This window comes from Octopus bimaculoides, chromosome 5, assembly GCF_046866305.1.
Source record: "Octopus bimaculoides isolate indiv1 chromosome 5, ASM4686630v1, whole genome shotgun sequence".
In the NCBI taxonomy this organism is placed as follows: Eukaryota; Metazoa; Mollusca; class Cephalopoda; order Octopoda; family Octopodidae; genus Octopus; species Octopus bimaculoides.
The window spans coordinates 111,165,704-111,189,638 of record NC_142932.1 but is presented as its reverse complement, the minus strand read 5'-3'; the positions used below and the strand labels follow the sequence as shown (position 1 = coordinate 111,189,638).

Genomic DNA, 23,935 nt, shown 5'->3' with positions numbered 1-23,935 from the left:
GTAGAGTAGTTTTTCATTATCCATTTATATAAAATATATATATACATGGTACGCTTAATAAGTATCCAGATTGTTGCCATAGTAATGAAGCTAAAGAACGCAGAGTGAAGCTGCTTGGCACAGATTGACCTTGAACTCTGCAGTGCATGTGCACTAAGTTTTAAAGTTCTAGCTCACATCTGCTGTTTGCAGCAGTGCTTGGAAGAAATGTATGTAGTGTGTGATCATCGCACTGACCATGACAGAAAATTGAAGTTTTGAAATAAAAATATATATACCTACCCCTTCAAGATGAGTATCCCTTGGCCTCCGTAGTTCTATAACATCTACGTCGCCATCCTCATTCTGTGAAAAAGAAATACAAGATCATCATCATCATCACCACTTTCACCACCACCGTCATTTTCATTTTATGAGATCAGTTTTTGCCACATCTTCCTTTGTCTTCCTTTTCTCCAAATTCCTTCTACACCCAACTATCATGTTCCATACATATCATATGTCCATACCAATTCAGTCTCAACTCTTGCACTCTACAACTGATATCCTTATATCCATTTTTTCCCCCTCAACTCACCCTGTCTTTCACTATTTATGCCCATTAACCCTTTCGTTTCCATATTTTTGTTGAGATGCTCTGTGTTTCTTTCAATTAATTTTAAATATAACAAAAGAATTTAGTAAAATAACTTAGTTATCATTAAGTTAGTGTTAGGAACAGAGATTGTACCTAAGGTTTGGTGGAAGATTTTAATTCGGAACTCTTGAAAACAAGGCATTTGTACTACAGAGCCAGAAGCAGTTTGAACTGGGTTGGTTCCAGTGGGGCATGGCGGCTTCATTTCCTTCCCTCCTTCATCCAATGCTCATGTTTTGCTACCATACAACATAAATTTCAAATTTTAGTACAATTTCAGGGGAGTAGGTAAGTTGATTATATTGGACCCAGTGCTTAACTGGTACTTATTTTATCGACCCCAAATGGATGAAAGGCTAAAGTTGACCTCAGCAGAATTTGAACTCACAACATAACAAGACAGACAAAATGCTGCTAAGCATTTTGCCTGATGTGCAAGTGATTCTGCCAGCTTTCTGCCAGCTTTCTGCCTTATCTACTATGCAACATTGTGAGAATCCTTTGTTGTTGGTGGAGAGACTAGCTCCCTGAACTTTATTCACTTCATTGGCTACTCTGCTTTGAGAATATCCACTTCCACTGCTAATTTGATAAAACAAGATAACAGAAACTATCAACTATTTTTTTCATGGAAGCTTTTATGGCTAACCACTCCAGTACATCTACATATGAAATCCTTCTGTGTTAGCTTGACTGTGATCCAACAAAACCTCTTGTTGCAGTCATAGTTTACACTGGGTACAACATAAGGAGTTTCTACCTGCTCCTTATCTGCATTTTGAGCATAGCCATTCTCAGACGGCAGGAGAGTCCTGCTTATGTCTTTGCTACTGCTTACTTTAAAACCATTTTTATTCTAAGCTTTCATTGCTTCTGTGATTCTCCAACCTATTCAGCATAAAACAACCTTGATATTGGCACACAAAAGTCCCTACCCTATGGCTATCTGGTCTTACACTTCTCTGTTACAGTCCAAAGAACTATAACAAACAGGAGAGATCCAAGAATTGAGTCCTGATGGACATCTACCTGCTCATTAAATTCCTAACTGAATTCATTGATAATCCTCATCATGCTGACAGTATATCTGATATAGCTTGTACACCTCCCACTCTCACATGACATCATTCATCTCCATCAAAGTTTTGTCAACAACCACCAGATTACAGAATGTTGTTCTTTTATTCCTCACAATCTTCCTTTCTTTTCAGCCCTATCTCTTAGCTTTTATAACTATATCTACTCTACTCTTCCATCACATATCTTCTATTTGGCTGGAACCTTGCACCATTCATAGACTTAGTCTGTGGATCACAGCAGGTTGTCTCTTAAAATCTCTCAAGAGATAGAGATCTCATTTATAGATCTTTATCTTCTGTGAATTTCTACAAGACAACCTGTTATGAGCCACAGAGGAAATGGAAACACGAGTGTTTCATTCAACATCCTTAAACAACCCTTATTCAGGGACCTTTTAATAATAATTTAAAATGTACAATATTTTAATTCTCTGATTTTCTTTTTAATTTTCACTGAATTTCATACCATTATAGTTCCTATTACAAAACTATTTAATGCAAAAAAAAAAAAATAATAATAATAAACAACATTTACCATAGCCCTTATTGTGACAACTTTTCCTGGACTTGGCAGAGGTCTACCAAATGAAGAAGCCATAAGTTCTTGCATGTTTTCAGGTGATCTTAATCTTCGAGATTCCATCTCCAACAACAACTACAAAAAGACATAAAATATCTAACAACTGAATCAGCTGTCTATCACAATCATCCTTATTCTTTTATGCAACATGTCATATTTCATTGATTTTTTAAAATGTAATTTGGAAGTAATCTTTGTAAAATATCAATTGAATTTGTTAATCATCATATAAAAAGATAAGTATTCTATCTAATCTCAGAAGTAGGTATCACAAGTCATACTACAGCAATGGTCCCCAATTTTTTTTGCATCATGGACCTGTTTCATGCAAGACAATTTTCCCATAGACTGGATGATCATATGCATAACAAAACACAATAAAGTGCGTAGTAACCAGCACTCCATCAGTTGTGATGATGAAGATTCCAGTTGATCAGTTCAGTGGAACAGTCTGCTCATGAATGTGCAAGTGGCCGAGCACTCCACATAAACATGTATCTTTAACATAGTTCTCAGGGAGATTCAGCATGACACAAAATGTGACAAGGTTGGCCCCTTTGAATTACAGATACAACTCATTTTTGCCAGCTGAGTGGACTGGGGGTAATGTGAAATAAAGTGTCTTGTTCAAGAACACAATATGCTGCTAAGAATTGAACTCAGGACCTTATGATCACAAGCCAAACCCCCTAACCACTGAAGCACATATCTTCACAAAGTGCATAATATATAATTCAATAATAACAAATATAATACGTATGTATTACATATGTGTTATCATCATCATTTAAGTTCATGTTTCATGCTGGAATGGGTTGGATCATGAACCAGTGTCTGCTTTAGCATGATTTCTACAACTGGATGCTCTTCTTAACACCAATCACTTTACAGTGTGTACTATGTACTTTTTTCATGCCACCAGCACTATTGAAGTCACTATGCAGCTTGCAAGTTAACAAACCCAGGGAGGGAAGATGCTACATCCATATGTTAGATAGGGATTAAGGTATGAGGGAAGAGGTTGAGGTTGATCCTACTTTGATACACTATATTCTTCTTTAAACATTGCAGGGGATTGTACATATTACTACATAGGTTCTACTGCTACAATTTGGAAATCTAAGATTACATAACCATACTTTTTCATTTAAGTTTAGAAAATGTAATCCTATGAATCTTAATAAATGCATTTGGGACTTAAAAGACAAGAACATTAACCATGATGCAAAATGGTCCATTATTAATTACACACCATCATACAATACTGGTAATTTTAAATGTGATCTTTACCTGGAGGAAATGTATCATATGAATACTTTAAGATTAGAATGATTAAATTATAGAAACAACTTTACATTGAAAGATTCTCATAAATATAGAAAAACATTTAAATATTTCAATAGTAAATAATGCATTACATATAACTACTTTTCCTATAATTTAATAAGCATAATTTTTCTATGTTTCTTAGTGCACTTAATAGCTAGATAACTAAATATCGTGAATGTAGAATTTTTGTGTTCATTTTTTATTCTTTCATTATCTACTGATGTCATCATCATCATTTAACATCTGGTTTCATGCTGGTATGGGTTGGATGGTTCAATAGGAGCTGGTCAGCTGGAGAGCTGCCCAAGCTCCATTTGTCTGTTTTGGCATGGTTTCTATGGCTGCACACCCTTTCTAATGACAACCACTTTACAGTGTGTACTGGGTAGCTTTTAACATGGTACCAGTATGGGAATTTTTATATGGCACCAGCACAGACACTTTTAGATTGCACCAGCACAAATGCTTTCACAAGGTACCAGCACAGATGCTTTTACATGGTACTTTTACATGTCAAGTTTAGATACTAAAATGACTTTTCTTAGAATATTATATTTCTTCTTAATGTTCTTTTTGTATGCGCTCATCTTTTAGAGATATTTTCTCAGTTCACTTTGAATTGTCTTGATAATGTTATGTGAGCATATATTTTCAGATATATTAATTTAGCTGGTATTTTGTACCTTTTTTTCTACATCTGAATATGTTGGCATAATAGAAACAATCATCAGTAATGTATGGTGCAATCATTAATTTAAGATGCAATTTTCTCCATTCTTGTTCTTCTTGTCATATACACTGAATTTCTTGAAATTCTCCTAAGCAATATTTGGATTTGCCATACATGAGGAAGTACCTACAATGTTAATTCTATTCAAATTTTTTGGTGTCTGATTGTTTGATATAGTTAACCAAATTTGTTTAACACCAAGTACTTCCTAGATATCTGCCTGAATTTATTAATCCCTTTTACTTCTGATATATATATATATATATATATATATATATATATATATATAGTTTTAGAGAAAAGAACCAAGGTTCATGAACTTATCGATGAAAATCCACAGTCACATATAGAATTGAATTGAGTTTTTACCTGTAAATTTGGATTTTTATCCCTAATATTATATATATATATATATATATATATATATGCACATAATTATTTTAGGAGGCAACAGTAGAATATCTACTTACACTGTTGTACATATTGACAGCTTCAATGGGGGTGATAATGCATATGACTTCTGGCGTCAGTTTTGGACCATAAGGCTAAAGTGACAAACAGAAAGAGGAAAAAAGTTTTTAAAAATGCATGCATGCATACATACATTATGTTATGTTATATAATATATTATATTATATACCTGTTGTCTAAATGTCTAATGAATTCATGAAACCTGCCTGATTTGATTATTCTACCATTTTATTTTTTAAAGATATATATGACAAAAACAATGCTTATGCTCTTACTGATAGAAATCTTTACTTACCCACACTCTTCTGCAATAACCAAAAACCCTAGCGCCATCAAAGTTAGTAAGAACAAACCAGTAGGGATTGCTAGAAAAAATAAATTATGCAACTGAGACACATTACATAAAATGTCAATGGGGGATTACAAAAATTTTAATAATCTTGGTTCAATGATAACTATTTAAATAAACTGATCCAGCCTCCTATCATCAGAGTTGATATGTTCCCTAACTCCCAAGTCCATCTCTTAGTTATAGTAAAGTTTAATCAACATTTAAGATCATGATCTCCATCAACACAAACAATTTTAGTCTAGCTTTTCACATTTGAAAAGTTATCTGTTTTTCTTTTTGGTGCTAGAACAAAAATTAGTCATGTATTCACCAACTCGTCTGCCACTACATTCTGAGTTCAAATTCCACCGAGGTTGATTTTGCCTTTCATCCTTTCAGGGTTGACAAATTAAGTTAAACACTGGGATCGATGTAATCAGCTAGTCCCCTCCCCCAAAATAGCTGCCCTTGTGGCAAAATTTGAAACCATCATTATTATTATTATTGAGTGAGAGAGCAGTGCATGCCATCAAAGTGACACTGGGGTAAAATATACTAAGCCCAGTATACCCATCATGACTACCCGTCTGATAAGGGTACACCAGGTACATGCATCACAATCATATGTGTGCAACATGGTGATCTCATATCAAGATTAACAGTGCATGGCATCGTAGAATTTTCTTCAGGTCGAGTAACCCACCCCGCTCAAAAGGTCCCTGAATAAGGGTTGTTTAAGGATGTTGAACAAAACACCCATGTTTCCAGAGGTGAATTATCCAAACTCCAAAGAATTCCACTCAACACATGGCTATGATGTTCCCCCACTACTTCTGCTTGTGATCAGAGATCCACATATTGTCAGCCACTAAGGGACATGCTCAACTGGTTATGGTCAAACAACTGACAAGCAAATCTGTGGTATTGAGCAGAATATTTGCTGTAGCCCATCTTTTATACAAAGACAAAACAATGTACATGATAACACTTCCAACCAGTTAAGATGAGAAGCCATGAGAGCCACTGCCTGGTACTGCATCAAGGCATTTATTATTATTGTATTTCAAATTCTGCTATAGTCGACTTTGCCTGTCATTCTTTTGGGGTCGATAAATTAAGCAGCAGTGAAACACTGGGGGCCAATGTAATCAATTAGTCCCCTCTCCCAAATTCTAGGCCTTGTGCCTTTAGTAGAAAGGATTATTATTATTATTATTATTATTATTACATAAAACAGGCAGATTGAGCCTTCTTGGATACTTTTCTATTCGTTTATAAACAAAACACTTCGTTGATGACTTTGTTCAAATTTATAGCCAAAATTATCTCATCTCCAAATTTAGACTCACTAATGCAAATAAATATCTAAGAAGCAAGGACAAGGAGCATATCATCTTTAGATGAGCAAACATGATAATAACTTCTCCAATTTATTCCCATGTATTTACTAATGTATATTTGTTGTTCATTTTTATGTCTGTTTCTTTCTCTCTCTTTCTTTCTTACACACACACACACACACACACACACACATACATACATACATACTTTTATGTATTCACAACAGGATACATAATACATGCACAAACAAATACTACTTTAATACAACAATGTTTTACAAATCCTAACACAGAAGGGCAAAAATCTACTTTAAACTTACGTGCTCGTTTCTTCTTGTGACTGATAAATTTCAGCATCAGGAAAACAAAAGTGAGGTATAGATAAATTGCTGTCAACCTATTGGAGAGATAATGAATTAATTATTGTGATGATAATTAAATAACATGTTTTAAGAAGACATTTAGAAAATGTAAAACTGATGTTTAGCAAAACACAAGTTATTTTGAAAATTTTCAAATTCTTTATGATAGAGATTCCATATTAAGATAAGTGGAATAGTTCTATAAATCTTTTCGATTTATTGGGGCAGTTTTGTAGCTTAATACCTGTTCCTAGTATCAATCACTTTCAGGAGGATATTTGAAGTATACAAATGTATATACCAAGCCAATCTTTTGCCACCCACTTCAACACCACAAGTCATTCCATCACTCACTTATCAGTGTGCAAAATCTCTACACACCACAGGTTCATGATCTCAAGGAAATGGAGGGAACAACACTTCATATCTGAACTCAGTCACCAACAGATTTAAATAAATATATTTCCTTGTACTTTTACACCCTTTTGTAGTTCATTAAACCTTTTCTTATCCTTCAACTTCCCTATCACCTTATTTTTTCCCTTCGTCTCACTCCCAACTTTGCCTGTTCCTCCTCATCATTCCATTCCTCTTACCATTTATCCCCTCTCACCCTGTTTCTCTCTACTATCATTTCCTGTTCACATATGAAACTCTCACAGTCCTGTGTTCCTCATCACTTGCAGCCAATTCTTTTTTCTAACTTAGAGGATGTAAAACTCTGCTGTCTCTTATTAATTTCTTTCCTACCAACGACTCTGACTGAAACACTGGATTTTTCTCTCCCTACGACAAGTTCACCAAACTTGGGGGGGGGGGGGGATTTTACTAAATAATACAAGTCTAGCTGATGCAAATCAACACCAATGTCTCTGGATTCTGTTTTACCATGTATATACATATACAATCATACATACGTACACAACACATACACACACACACACACACACACACACACACACACACACACACACACAATAGAGATCACAATGGAGACCAGGAACATGTCTGGTTGGAGTGATATTACTACTACCTCTTCTAGGAAGATGAATCTACACTTCAGGTATACTAGTTTATTATTTGTACAATTGTTTTATTGTGTTATGAACACTTATACTAAAATCTTTGATACTTTCAAATGAAGTTGCTCAAAGAATTTAACTTCTTTATAATTGACTTTTACATAAATTAATAAAAGTGTATTTCTTGGATAAAGGACAATTGTTCAAGGAAGGTGGAACAGTGTATCCGACAAAATTTGAATCCAAGAAAGACTTACTATTTTTCAGAACTCAGAGGAATAAAAGTGAAAATTGACCTCAGTGAGATTATAGCTCAGAACTGGAATGAACAAAATTAGAGACTGTAATCCACTTAGTTGAACTGATCCACCTTCAGATTTTAACTACACTAAATACAGGGTGTCCCAGAATTAACTATTCATTTCAATGAAATTGGAGAAATTTTTAAAAAGCTGACAGAATTTTATGTTTATTACCTATGATACCAAAACAAATAGATTTATAAATCTTACACGAAAACTTTATTGAAAATTTTCAACATGTATTCTGTCTGTATCCTTAGCATTGCGAAACACATTTTGAAGCATTTCAGGAGCTACCTCCTGCACTGCAAACTGAATGTGTTCTTCAAGTTCAGCTAAACTACTGCCTTATCCTGGGGTATCCAGGGGATGGAGGTAGAGAAAATGATTGCAACCAAATTGAAAAAAGCTGTCTTGGCCAGATAAGCAGGATCCAACATAAATGAAAATAAAATTATAAAAGAAAATTATAAAAACTATAAAGAAAATTAAAAATTAAAACACTTTTAACACATATTAAACATGATAAACATATATAAAAGTGAGTTTTTAGAAAAACTGTCTGATGCCACTAAAATAAATAGTTAATTCTGGGACACCCTGTACAACACTATAATCTATTTTTCATGTTTGACATGGATCTAACTGAAGATGTAATTAAAAAAACTAAATTTACCTAAATAAAAAAACAAACAAAAAGAAAAATTACAACGCATTATTATAATACTGTAAGGGAAAATAATTATTAATTTTACCCAGAAAACAGTCATATTTTGATTTAAAGATCAAGTTGTTATACAAAGAGAAGAAAAAAAAAACCAGATAAACCTTATTATTTAATAATCTTTACACATGTAATTTGTGAAATATCCTTTGTCTATCTTTGAAAAATAGTTTAAACCAGGATATATTATAGAAACTGCCCTCCCAAGAACCAGGATTCATTAATACTTATTATCATTTAATGTCTGCTCTCCATGCTGGCATGGGTTGGACTAATACTGATATATATAATGTGTGTGTGTGTGTGTGTGTGTGTGTGTGTGTGTGTGTGTGTGTGTGTGTGTGTGTGTGTGTGTGTGTGTATGTGTGTGTGTGAGTTAAGTTAGAGGTTATAACAACCATCTAAGGGATACTTGCATCCAATGAATCCACTGGCGTATTACCTATATTTAATCATGAGCATTGGTGTTAATGCTCATAATAAATGACAAAAATAAACTAAAGTTTATCAATATTCAAGGAAAGCAGAAAATGGAGATACAATTGATAAATAACAATTGATTTACATCAATTATCATTTATACAATTCTAACATGCACTGATATAAGTGACGCATGGCCCCTTACAGCATATATCCATTGTTTACCTTTTTACTCCAGTGATTAACAGTTTCTTAATGGCCAGCCTTTTGTTTATGAAAATTAACTGACCAATAGTATCCTCTTACTGTCCAGACCAGTCCTACTCCTGACCTGGGGTTGCTTCAGGTATACTGCCTACTTATAATAATAAGTAAAATACATACGAAATCAATAGATAATTATAGTCAACTGTTAATATTTAGTTCTATAACTACCGTTTTTTTAAAAATTATATTTCTTACTTTTTATTTTATTTTTTGACTTAACCAAATTGCTCATATAGTTATTATATATTTAACCCACACCAAGGCAGTGAGCTGGCAAAAATGTTAACACGCCGGGCGAACCGCTTAGCAGTATTTCGTCTGTCTCAACATTCTGAGTTCAAATTCTGCCAAGGTCGATTTTGCCTTTCATCCTTTCAGGGTCAATAGATTAAGTACCAGTTGCATACTGGAGTAAATCTAATTGAGTGCCCCCCCCCCAAAAAAAAATTACAAGCCTTGTGCCTAGAATAAAAAAGAATATTTAACCCACACCTCCTCCCCTCCATATATAGGAATGTACCACTAAATATTATAACTACCCCAATTCTATTTCTAGATTCTAGTCAGTCGAATAATTCCCAGTGGGTCAGCATGTAGCATGAATTGATTACCACCGTTTTCACTTCTTTTTCTTTTTACTTTTATTTTTTTTTTACTTTTCTGCTCTGATGAAGTTCCGTGATTCAAATTGGTATAATTAATTACTTACAATGACAACTATTATTATTATTATTATTATTATTATTATTATTATTATTATTATTATTATTGTGGTGGTTAAACCTGGGAATCGCACTAAAGGAAACAGCTGTAATTTGAGATTCTGTCTTTTTGTAATTAATTAATAAATGATAATTGATGTAAATCAATTGTTATTCTGCCAAATCAGATTGGAGCCTGGTGTAGCCATCTGGTTTCACTAGTCCTCAGTCAAATCGTCCAACCCATGCTAGCATGGAAAGTGGACGTTAAAGAGCAGAAATGGCTTTGAGGCGGGGGGGGGGGCTAATTTTTATTTTAATGATGTTTCCAGTTACTCTGATGAGTTTTGAGCTTTTTGATAGCTGAAACTCTGTGGTATATAGCAACATTTTTTTCTTACAAGTATACAAAATAAAAATAAAAATGGGAAATAAAAGACAGAAGAAAAAAAAAAAGAATATAAAAAGTAATATAAAAAATAAAATAATAAAAGAATACAAAAAGTAAATACAGTAGGATGTGTGAAAAAAGAAGAAAGAAGGAAAAAGGAAGGAAAGGAAGAAAAAAAGGTGGCATGTAAGAAGACAAAAAGAAGTTGAAAATGGTAGTGAGACTATCAGGAATAAAGAAATAGAATATTTTTAGGAGTGGTCAAAAAAAGTTGTTGAGTTCTTGACAAAAGATGACCTTAGTGAATTTTTTGATTTGAGGTCATTTCATTTTTCAGTTAGTATGGTGTACCTGTATTTAGTCACAAACACACACACACATCCACATACATCCACAAATCTACACATCCACACACACACATCTGCATCTATGTACACACATACGTTCGCAAATAAACCCACACATACACACATATTCACATACATACAGATGTCTCCATGTGCATGCATATACATAAATATTCATACGTACACACACATATTTTTTTTCTAATGCATATACGTGTGGAAATATCTATAGATTGGATATATGTATATACATGTGTGTGCATGTATGTATCTATATTTACATAAAAATATAAGGATATAAATTTGTATGGATGTACACCCTCTTATGTGTGAACACATATGCATGTGTACACACGTATGTGTGTATATATATATATATACCAGTGGCACATAAAAAGCACCATCTGAATGTGGCCTATGCCAGTACCCCTTGACTGGCTCCCATGCCAGTGGAATGTAAAAAGCACTATCTGAAGAACGTGATGGATGTCAGGACTGGTTCCTGTGCCTGTGGCAAAAAGCACCCATTACACTCTGGGTGTGGATGGCATTAGGAAGAGCATCCAACTGTAGAAACATTGTCAGATCAGATTGACACCTGGTGCAGCCGATAGCTCTCCAGACCTCAGTCAAACCGCCCAACCCATGCCAGCATTGCAAACAGATATTAAATGGTGATGATGATGATGATGATGTGTGTGTGTATATATATGTATGTGTGAGTGTATGTAAATGTATATATGTGTGTGTGTGTGTGTACATATATGTGTGTATGGGCGTGTATGAAAAATATATGTATATAAAAGAATTATGCGTGTGGGTGTATGTGTGAATGCATGTGTGTAAATATGTTTACGTAGATGCAGGTGTATAAGTGTGTGGGTGGGGGTGTATTTGTGTGTGTGGATGTATGCATCCACGCATGTGTAGATGTGCGTGTGTGTGTGTGTGTGTGTGTGTGTGTGTGTGTGTGTGTGTGTGTGACTAAGCAAGGGCATACCATACTAACTATGAAAAATGAATAAAATGACCTAAAATAAAAATATTCACATAGATCATCTTTTGACAAGAACTCAACAACCATTTTCAACTACTTTTTGTCTTCTTACACTCCACCTTTTTCTCCTCCTTCCTTTCCTATTCTTGTTCTTTTCTTCTTTTTTCACACATGCTGTTGTATTTACTTTTTGTATTCTTTTATCATTTTTTATTTTATTTTTTATATTAGTTTTTATATTCTCTATTTTTTTCTATCTTTTATTTCATATTTGTATTTATTTGCTTGTATACTTGTAAGAAAAAATCTGCTGCTACATAAACAATCTTATAGACCACAAAATTTCAGTTTGAAAACAGCTATCGAAAAGCTCAAAACTCAGAATAACTGGAAACATGATCATTAAAATAAAAATTAGCCCCCAAAAGCCATCTCTACTCATTTTTTCAAATATATATATATGTATATATATATATACATACACACACAACAGGCTTCTTTCAGTTTCCGTCTACCAAATCCACTCACAAGGCTTTGGTTAGCCAAAGGCTATAGCAGAAGACACTCGCCCAAGGAGCCATGCAGTGGGACTGAGCCCAGAACCATGGGTTGGGACGCAAGCTTCTTACCACACAGCCATGCTTGCGCCTATATACTTAAAAGTTAATTTTACCAATATGGTGGTATTTATACACTAGCCACTAATATAATCATTTTAATGATTATATCCTTAATTTATACATATATATATGAAACTTGGACATATGGTGATGATATATATTCTTAATTCAGTACTAATACACTAATAAGAGGCATGCTAATTCATAGGAAAGCAATTGTGTTTCTATAATTCATTCTAGTTAAATTCTGGAATATACCTTGTAATTTAGACATAGGATATGGCACTATCATATCTAATTATTTGCCTGTTTAATGATCATTAACAATAAGATTTAGCTACCAATTTTTACTTCCTGTGTGTGTGTGTGTGCGTGTGCGCGTGCGTGCATGCATGTGTGTGTGTTATTCATCCTTAATACATTTTGTTGGCTACACAAATGTTCATAGTTTTCAGTTCAGTTTTGATCCTTTGAACCATCTCCAATTGAGAGACAAGTCTTTCATGCTTTATCTCTAAGCTCTCTCTTCTATCCAGGCTATATTCCAACTTCTTTCTGAAAGATGATGTCTGTTCCAATGTAAGATTCCATTCTCTCTCTCTCTCCACTGAACATCAGCAACAAAGACTTCTATTTACTCTGCTACAAACACTCTCTTCCCCTTTACTGTAAGTTCATCTGTTATCTTTGTCACTTTTTGAATTCCCCCAAATCACCAGATGTTTGCCAGTCTCTCACCCTACATTGAGGACAACTACTTCAACCATCACTGAAGTCATTATCCAAAATGACTTCAATTTCATTGGATATAATTCCTCTAACACCACTGGTGCAGATATTAAATTGTCTATTTTTCTGAATTGTCTACACCAGTTAATATTCTTCCTTACCCATTTGACTGTCACACCTACTCTCCAAACATACTAATGAAGCTAGTTTGCCTTACATACTCTTACTGTTCAACAATTCTGCCTAAATTGTTGAAGCTCTGCTAGTTCTATGCATTGGCAGTTAATGTCCTTTACCCTAGATCAGTGTGAAACAGCTAAAGAAGCCATATTTCTAGGCATGTTTGTCCACAATTTTCATTCAACCAAACCTAACCCATCCTGATGGTTCACCTGTATAACTGCTTTGCAGTTTGCAGAAGTGAACATTGCTGCTGAGAATAGCTGGAGGTGTTTGTCCACTACAGCAATGCCTGCAAGATGACCATCCAGAGAGCAATGATTGCTTTTGTTCATGCTAACTTTTACCCAGGCCTTCACATCAGTTGCCATAAGGGTCTCTACGTGCTTCATAAAATCCTTCTACTTACTATTCCTTAATCCAGATGGCGCTGTAAAAAGCACTCCTACAAATAAAGTATTTACTGCCTGAATTGCTTAAAGTTAGACACTGCATATATATATATACAACAGAACTGCGTTCATGCATGCGTGTGTATACAGGGTGCCCATAAAGTCATGGTGCAATACTACAAAATTACTTCATTCCTAAGCTTGACCAATCAGAGCTGATAGAGAATACAGTTTTTCAATAAGACGGTGTACCTTGTCACCTTGCTCTGCAAGTTAGGCAGTTTCTAAATGAGAAATTACCTAACAGATGAATTGGAAGATGTGAACCATTATTCTGGACTCCGTGTTCACCAGATTTGACTCCATTGGATTTCTTTTTTATGGGGACATGTGAAAATTATTGTTTATTCAATTAAGCCTCGATCTGTAGTAGACTTGGAAGCAAGGATAATTGATGTGATTGAAGGTGTTACTGAAAAGCAGCTGGAAAATGTTTTCCAAGAACTACAGAATTATATTTCTCAATTTGTATTAGTAATGATGGTGGACATGTTGAAAATTAACAAGATGAATAAAAAAAACTTAGATCATTCTTCTTTCTTATCGTTTTTATGGATTAATTCTGTTGTGTATTGTTATGAAGATACAAGTATTTTCAATTGTACCATGACTTTATGGACACTGTGTGTGTGTGTGTGTGTGCGCGTGTGCATGTGTACATGAAACATAGGCTGTGACAGCCAAATACATGCGTAGGCTTGAAAGAAATGAAACCAATATGCTTCACTGGATGTGCAATGTCAGTGTATGTGTACAACAGTGTAAGTATCTTGAGAGAAAAGTTGGGCATAAAAGGCATCAGATGTGGTGTGCAAGAGACATGACTGTGCTGCTATGGTCATGTGATGCATATGGATGAGGATAGCTGTGTAAAAAGTGCTGATCTCTAACTGTGGGGGAAACCTGTGGTAGAAGTAGAACCAGGAAGTAATGGGACGAGGTGGTGAAGCATGATCTTCAAACTTTGGGCCTCATGGAGGCAATGACTAGTGACTGAGACCTTTGACTATATGCTGTGCTTAAGAAGACCTGTCAAGCCAAGTGAAATCATAATAGTTGCCGATGATGGTGTCACATAACTGGCATCCATCCCAGTGGCACATCAAAAACACCTTTTAAATGTTGGGCCTCACGGAGGCAAGGTGGCCAATGCTGGTGGCACATGAAAAGCACCTTTTATGTGCTGGGCCACATGGAGGCAATAATGAATGACAGAGACCTTTGGCATTATGCCATGCTTGAGAAGACCTATCAAACCAAGTAAAATCCTAGTCAAAGAAGATACTGGTGTCACACAAATGGCACCTATGCTGATGGCACGTAAAAGCATCCATTACACTCTTGGAGTGGCTGGTGTTAGGAAGGGCATCCAGCCATACAAACCAGGCCAAATCAGACTGGAGTCTGGTGCAGGCTTCCAGCTTGCCAGCTCTGGTCAAACCGTCCAACCCATGCCAGGATGGACAATGGGTGTTAAATGATGATGATGATGTGTGTGTGTGTGTGTGTACACACACACACACACACACACTCACACTCTGATATGGGTTTAGTTGTGATGGCTAAAACAGACTGATTGACTATACATGTACATATACTCTTATAATGTCATTGTCTGCAACAATGGCAAGAGGGCAAAGTTATACTTCCATAAATATTATTACATAAAAGCAATGCACATTACCATAATGGTAATATATATTGTTATCATTCATCATCATCATCATCATCGTTTAACGTCCGCTTTCCATGCTAGCATGGGTTGGACGATTTGACTGAGGACTGGTGAAACCGGATGGCAACACCAGGCTCCAGTCTGATTTGGCAGAGTTTCTACAGCTGGATGCCCTTCCTAACGCCAACCACTCAGGGAGTGTAGTGGGTGCTTTTACGTGTCACCCGCACGAAAACGGCCACGCTCGAAATGGTGTCTTTTATGTGCCACCCGCACAAGCCAGTCCAGGGGCACCGGCAACGATCTCGCTCGAAAATCCTACAGGAGCCAGTCAGGCGGTACTGGCAACGGCCACGCTCAAAATGGTGCATCTCATGTGCCACCCGCACAAGAACCAGTCCAGGGGCACTGGCAACGATCTTACTTGGCTTGCCGGGTCTTCTCACGCACAGCACATTTCCAAAGGTCTCGGTCAGTAGTCATCGCCTCGGTGAGGCCCAATGTACGAAGGTCTTGCCTCACCACCTCAGCCCAGGTCTTCCTGGGCCTACCTCTTCCACGGGTTCCCTCAACTGTTAGGGTGTGGCACTTTTTCACGCAGCTATCCTCCTCCATTCTCACCACATGTCCATACCAGCGCAATCGTCTCTCTTGCACGCCACAACTGATGCTTCTAATGTTCAGCTTTTCTCTCAAGAGTTCAGCTTTTCTCTCATTGTTAGTAATAAATATTAATGGAATTCATTTTAATGAAGGATAGATATAGAGAGACTTTTATGACATAAAAATGTGCTAACTGACCAAAAAAAATGCCAAGAATAAGAAATACATAATATGGCAGCAAAGAACAAAATGGATTTTATAAAACAACAATAAAGATATTGGAATATGTAAGACTAAATCTACAAAACTTAAAGTAATTATAAACTGATTACAATAAGTTTATAGACCATAAAGCTGTTTATTTAAATTTCCAATAACATGCTTAATTTGAGCTTTTCAAACTCAAAATATTGATGAAGATAGGAAGGATAAATAATTCAGGTTGATTATAAACATGATTATAGAAGACAAGAGTTTAAGATCATGCAAAAAAATAGTGCAATTTATAAGTGAATTAGCGAGAAAACAAAGGATTTTAGAGAAAAAGGTGGACACAGATTTCACAAATGTGAAACAAAAAATGCTTTGAAAGGGTTTCATTTGAAAACAAAGTCAGATTTATTAGTTAAAGAAAGTTAGGGGAAAAAATAAGGGAGGTAATCATGCAGTTTAAATATTAAAATAATTGAGTTGTCATATATTTGATCTTTCACAATTTTCTACACATTTTATTGGCTCCTCCAATCAATGCAATGATGATGGTGATGGTGATGGTGGTGGTGGTGGTGGTGATGATGATGGTGATGATGATGGTGATGATGATGATGATGATGATGGTGATGATGATGGTGATGATGATGATGATGATGATGGTGATGATGATGGTGGTGATGATGGTGATGATGGTGATGATGATGGTGGTGGTGATGATGATGATGATGATGGTGATGATGCCAAACTTATTTCAAAGCAAATATCTATGAATTACTCAAGTAATTTATACATACAAAAATTATATATATATATATATATGTACATGCGAGGGGGTGCCCAAAAGAAACCGGAATTTTGCAATGTTATTTTATTTACTTAGTTTTTGCATGTTTACACTTTTATTGCCTTCAAAGTATTCTCCATTTGAAGCAATGCATTGGTCCAGATATGTTTTCCACTGTTCAAAGCAAATGCCTCTGTGCTCTATAGCACCAGCTTTCATCACCAGTGTTGACCTCTGAAAATGGGTGCAGATCAACTTTCAACTGTTCTTTCAGTTCACAACATGCATTCAGTCGTGACTTCTTTTGATCTTCTGTGAGCAAGCGAGGCACAAATTTTACTGCAACTCTTTTCGTTCACAATTCCTCGCTCAAAATACGTCAGCAGGAGCTCCAGAACACACCCGTCATATCAACAAGTTCATCAGTTGTTCAATGTAGGATCCGCCAAGATCGGTTCATGAATTTTCATGATGTTTTCATTCATTCAGGAGGACGATGGACACCATGAACGAAGTTAGACTTCAAGGGAAGAGTAATCATCCTTAAAGCATGAAAACTACTTGTAAACTTGTGTTTTGCTCATGGCAGCATCCTTGTAAGCTGTTTGAAGTATAACAACTGTTTTGGTCATTGTTTTCTCCAGCAGAAAACAGAATTTCATGGAAGCATGCAGCTCCCTTGCTTCAGCCATCACAAACATCACAAAGTGGGAAGAAGCACTGCAAAACAAAGACGCACCACATGGCAGTATGACCTCACATGCTGCCACCAGCTGGCAGACCGATGCCTGAGGGTTGCATCAAGTGGCTTCTATTGGTGGAAGGAAGACCGAACTACAACAGGCTTGTCCCACAAAGAATGTTTCTGGTTACTTTTGAGCGCCCCGTCATATATACATAAATATATTCTGCACATAACGATTGTGCGTCAAAATAAATATATGAAGCAGGGAAAAAAGAAAACAATCTTTTCCTTCTATCATCACCACCTATGTTAGCCTAAACTCAGACCATCTATAAAATTGATCAATTCACTAAGGTAATGAAATAAACTAGCATGTTTGTTACTTCAGCTATCTACTCTCAAGGGAAAAGCAGTCTTTTTTAATATATATATATATATATATATATACTAAATGTGTGTGTGCATATATATATATATAAGTCTTTGAATATAAATAGGTATCCCTCCAGTAGTATATTGGATATTTATAATCCCATAGATGGTTGTCTAATCTCTAACTCCTGTATACTTATGTGTATTATATATATATATATATATATATACATACACACACACATGTGTGTGTGTATATATATATATATATATATATATACATATATATATATACATGTATATACATATGTATATATACATATATATGTGTGTATGTATGTATAAATTTGTGTGTATATATATATATATATGTATGTGTGTATATATATATATATATATATGTATATCATCATCATCATCATGTATATAAGTGCATATATATATGTGTGTGTGTGTGTGTGTGTGTGTGTGTGTGTATACAATGTGCTTCTTTCAGTTTCCATCTACCAGATGCACTCACAAGGCTTTGGTTGGCCTGAGGCTATAGAAGAAGACACTTGCCCAAGATACTGCACAGTGGGACTGAACCAAGGACCATGCGGTTGGGAAGCAAGCTTCTTAGCACACAGCCGTGCCTCTGCGTGTGGTGTGTATGTGTGTGTGAATGTGTGTTTATATATGTATGTATGTATGTATGTATGTATGTATGTATGTATGTGCATGCCAGTCTTGTAGATTGTAGACTATGAAGAGCACTTGTGCAGAAGGATGAAGAACAACTTCTGGAATAACTGTAAAGACCTGTAACTTTGCATGTAATTATGTATGTATGTCCTTATGATAATGACTGCCAGAAAATGACTGGAAGAGCAGTGTTTCTGCTAAGATCCCTAATGAGGTCATAGGCTACCACTCCCTTATATTGGTAAACATGTAATAATTACTATGGTGTATAAAAATAAATGCCAAATTAGTATGATTTGTTCATCTAAAAAAACTGTTCTACTTTCATCATTTTACTTGGTCCTTCCTATACAAGCTTCTGTTTCAATAATGATAACAAACATAATCTGAACAACCACCAAGATTATTCTGTATGCACTACATATTTATCAACCTTACGATTGTCATTTATCCTCAACATAACCAGTAAATATTTATATATTTTTTTTTATTTTGTAGTATTTTTTGTGGTGGAGGTAGTGGTAGCAGTGGTGGTGGTGATGTGGGTGGTATTAAAATAGAATGAGTGGAACTTTATAATTAATTTAATTACTGTGGATTTTGACATGTACACATATGAAAAACAGGAATTTTAATGAAGAGAATGGAGAAGAAAAACTGAAACTCTAATAATGATTCTGACACTAACTATTACAACAACCATAACAGTAAAATAGAAAACTGGAGGAGGATTCTGAATGCTGACTCATAAACTCACATTAAAACATTGAAAAATAATATCTTGAAATAAAAAAAAAACTTCAGTGACTTGAGACAAAAATAAAATGGGAAAGCAACGATATAAATGAGTGATTAGTTTCAATGTAGAGAGTGTTTGTCAACATTACTTACCACTGCTGAACAAAGCATTAAATGGCCAGCTGTGTCTAGTTTGTAGTTCCGCTAGAAAGTTCAATATCATTCAAGTTATAGACCAAATCACTTTGCATAGAGTTAATCAAATACTCATCAAAACACAAACTTTGTAAACAATTTTTAGTTGTGCAGCAACAATTAAAATTAAGCATTAATTAAGGATCAAACACATAATTAAGACATCAAGTTAAGATAAGATGGAAAGGTAATTAGTAAAGGAAATTTGCATGGGTTATTTTTCTCAGTATTATAAAATTATTTATTATTATTATCATTATTATTAATTACTTGTTACTGTTAATATGATTTAAAAACAGAAATGCAAAAAACAAAGAAGTATATAAACACATTCTGCAGTTATGCCAATTCAAACAACATGGTTCTTCTATAAGTATCCTTTGTGTTCAACATCCTAACAATGAAACCACAAGATATTTTGTTCCTAGTAATTCCTTATTGTATCCATGTCCCATTAAGTACACAGCACTAAACCAGAAATATGCATGTAAACATAAACCTAATAATGACTAGATAGCAAACAAATATTGCTACAGTTAGTAGGGGTTTTAAACAAAACATAGAAATGATCTAACAATGTATTGTTTTGAGAGCAAATGATATATTTCATTAATACCAAGAATTTATGAAAATCTATTAGAATGAAGATATTGCAGACGGTCATACTGGTTCAGTTTGAGAATTTAGGAAATACTAGAGGAACCAAAATTTTATTGGTATAAACTCATGGAATAGATGTAGTAAAATAAACAATTTTGTTTTTCTATATCAACCAATACAATTTTGTACATTTACCTAGTAATTCTGCCCTCACCACTTCAACAAGCATGATGAAAGCTATGCTTATCTGATTAGGTCAGTACAAGACAGAAACATGTCAATTTCTAATACTGCCTTTTCCTCACCACATAATTATAACTTTTATCTTTTAGTCAGGAGGAAAGGTATCTCCCTTGATTCTGAAACTAGTGGGAGGGAAGGAGGAAACTACTCTCAAGCTGGATACCTGACTCAAAAGCTTGCAACAGAGTGGAATTCCGTTAAATCAACCAAGTTACTGGACGGTGGTGTTAATCCAGATGATGAATTAGGTCTATCACTCATATTAACTTTTTAATGCCTACAACATACGTTAGCACTAACTTTATTATTCAACAAATTAGTTATCATTGAAGGTCTATTGAATGTACTTGATATTAAAAAATAAGTGAATAGCTTTCATCTACATACAATAAAGAAGAAAGATGGGCCATGGACTCACTTTTATCTAGCCTAAATAATACTAACCATCAATACTAACTGTTATTAATTTTATTCAATCTTTCTGTTAGAAATCAGTTGACAACAGAGGACAGAAATCTGGAGGATCTGAAGAGCTTCTTAAGATGATGTTAATGAGAATAGGTCACTAAACAGGTCACCAAGATAACCTTAGCCAATTGGATAACATTTAAAAAACACAGCAAAAATAACCAGAAAATCAGTTCTGATAATATCCAATCTATTATGTCCAAATATGTCTAGAAGTTTATGATGAAGGCTGTAATTTTATTTCCTGTCTCAAATAGCACCAAAACTAGATTAGTGAAGAGGGAAAGAACTAAAAGTGACTGTTTATATCATAAATTGCTCCATCAATTTAGAAATGTTGATGGATCATTAATTTAAATAAGGAGCACAAAGTATAAAATACCATTGGTTTTTCAAAGTCTACCATCATTGACAAGATTATCAATGAAATAGTGGAAAAGAAAGAAGATGAATGACTTAAAAAATTAAAAACATATCACACAAGTTGAAAATAATGGTTTCAAATTTTGGCACAAGACCAGCAATTTTAGAAGAGGGGAGCAGTCAATTACATCGACTCAAGTGCTCTACTGGTACTTATTTTATCAACCCTGAAAGAATGAAAGGCAAAGTTAACCTCAACAGCATTTGAACTCAGAACATACAAACCAAAACAAACACTGCTAACCATTTTGTCTGACATGCTAAGAATTTTGCTAGCTTGTTGCCTTAACCTTTTAGCATTTAAACTAGCCATATCCAGCTAAAATATTCTAACTGTTCTATGTTCAAACTAGCCAGATCTGGCCTTCCACATCTACTCTGCAATGTCGTTCTAAAATTAAACAATGATATCATCAAAATCTCAAAGCTAAAATATAATCCATGATTAATTCAAAACAATGTGAATGAATAAGCATTAGAGTTGACGGAGTAATCTGAATGCCAAAGGGTTAAAACAAGTTGAAAATAATGAAGTAAGTGGTAAATAATGAACCAATTTATAACAGCACACATCCAACTAGCCTCAAAAGTAACAATTACCATTAAAAATTTTAATCTACAAATTTCTTTTACCTCATTATAATCTAAAATATACAGGGAACCAACTTTTGTTAGAATTACGATATTAACTAGACAAAACATTGTGTCAACAAACAAACATGAACAATTAAAATTTCGCCAATGAAATTTGGAAATATTTCTTTAAGTTTATATGCTTCTTTTAGATTGTTCATCAAAACAAGCTTATTCAAAGAATAGCTTTCTAAAATGGACAAATACTTTTGTAAGTAGATGATAATCTATGGGCTATTATAGCAGCATTAGTATCTAGTAATAAAAAGAAAGCAAAATATGAAATGTGTAGATATATATACTTACTATTTCAGGAAACTTATAGATGACATATGGTTCATAGTTCAATTTTTCTGTATTCAGTCGGAGACCAACACAAATAACATACTCAAATAACTGAGGATAGATTTTGTCAAGGACTCGTAAAGACTTTTTGACTTTTTCACTCTGTTAAATAAATATACAGGCAGTAAAGAAGTATATATATATGTTTTTCAATGTGTTGTCTTGGTGATTCATAATTAATGAAACAAAGACAACTGCAATAAGAAAACAAAACATGTAACAAATACTAATAATGATTGTCTAAACTAACATTGCAAAAGTTAAAATATTCTGAAAAGAAATTACAACTTATAAAAAGCAAGTCAATAATAACTTAGTTTCTTGTGGAAACTTAACTAGAAGGTAAAATGTATTTAATATTTTCTTCTGATAAATTGAGAGAAGAGAGTTTAGCTGATTCCATACAGCCCTTTCTGTTATTCATCATCAACATCATTTAACTCCATGTTCTATGCTGGCATGGATTGGATGTTAGGACAGGATCTGATGGGTCCAAGGACTGTGCCAAGCTTCCCTGTCTGTTTTGGCATGGTTTCAACAGCTGGACGCCCTTCTTAATGACATCTTTACAGTATGTGCCAGGTACTATTTGGCGGGGAGGGGGGGGGGCACCAGCACTAGTGAAGTCAGTATGCAGCTTGCTAGACTATGAACCCCAAGAAGGGCAACTTTATGCTAGGAGATGAGGAGTAGAAAGGAGTAAAGTATGAGAGAAAAAGGTTGCAGTGGAACAGGTTTCTTGCTGTAGAGGAGCTACAGGACTACTCACATTTTAGAAGAGAGGGTGGGAGTGACTGGATGGAGCTGGGATAAAAATAGTGGTGTTGAAGTAGCAAGGTGGACATTCAAGGCACGAGGTGGATAGGAATGAGTGAGCCGAAGGGGTCAAGAGTGAGTGGTGGTGTAAGAGATATCTGATAGTGCAGAAAGGCAGAATAACAATGATGATACAGTAAACAGGAGAAAAGAAATGAGGTGTTCTTGGGTAGGTTGCAGGAATGGATGGAGAAGAGAGAAGTAGGCATAGTAAATGAGGAGAGTGAGATACAGGGAGGCAGGGTAGGAGAGATGATTAAGTGGCACAGTGGTAAGAGGGGGGGTGATCAATAAAAGTATGGATGGAGAGAACAGCAATAATAGATGAAGGATGGCTAACAAGTGAAATGATTCTGGAAAGTAGGAAAAGTGCTATCAAGGAAGAACTGCAGAAAAGATAAAATTTAACTGCTGCAGAGACAAAAAAGATTACTGTGCTCTACAATT

General features: G+C 34.9%; 1 protein-coding gene across 2 annotated transcripts in view; it reads right to left on the bottom strand.

The window, feature by feature from the left end:
* Positions 1–23,935, bottom strand: part of LOC106871751 (uncharacterized) — a 102,068-nt gene that overhangs the window by 15,176 nt on the left and 62,957 nt on the right. Inside the window, exons 6-12 of one of the 2 annotated variants that reach the window (XM_052968169.2) lie at positions 22,634–22,774; positions 19,919–19,969; positions 6,818–6,894; positions 5,122–5,191; positions 4,826–4,900; positions 2,252–2,371; positions 283–345 (exon numbers count right to left, since the gene is read on the bottom strand). In XM_052968169.2, coding sequence (XP_052824129.1) covers positions 283–345; positions 2,252–2,371; positions 4,826–4,900; positions 5,122–5,191; positions 6,818–6,894; positions 19,919–19,969; positions 22,634–22,774 — 597 coding nt within the window. The remainder of the gene's footprint in view (positions 1–282; positions 346–2,251; positions 2,372–4,825; positions 4,901–5,121; positions 5,192–6,817; positions 6,895–19,918; positions 19,970–22,633; positions 22,775–23,935) is intronic. The other variant, XM_089352938.1, reaches the window with a different exon arrangement.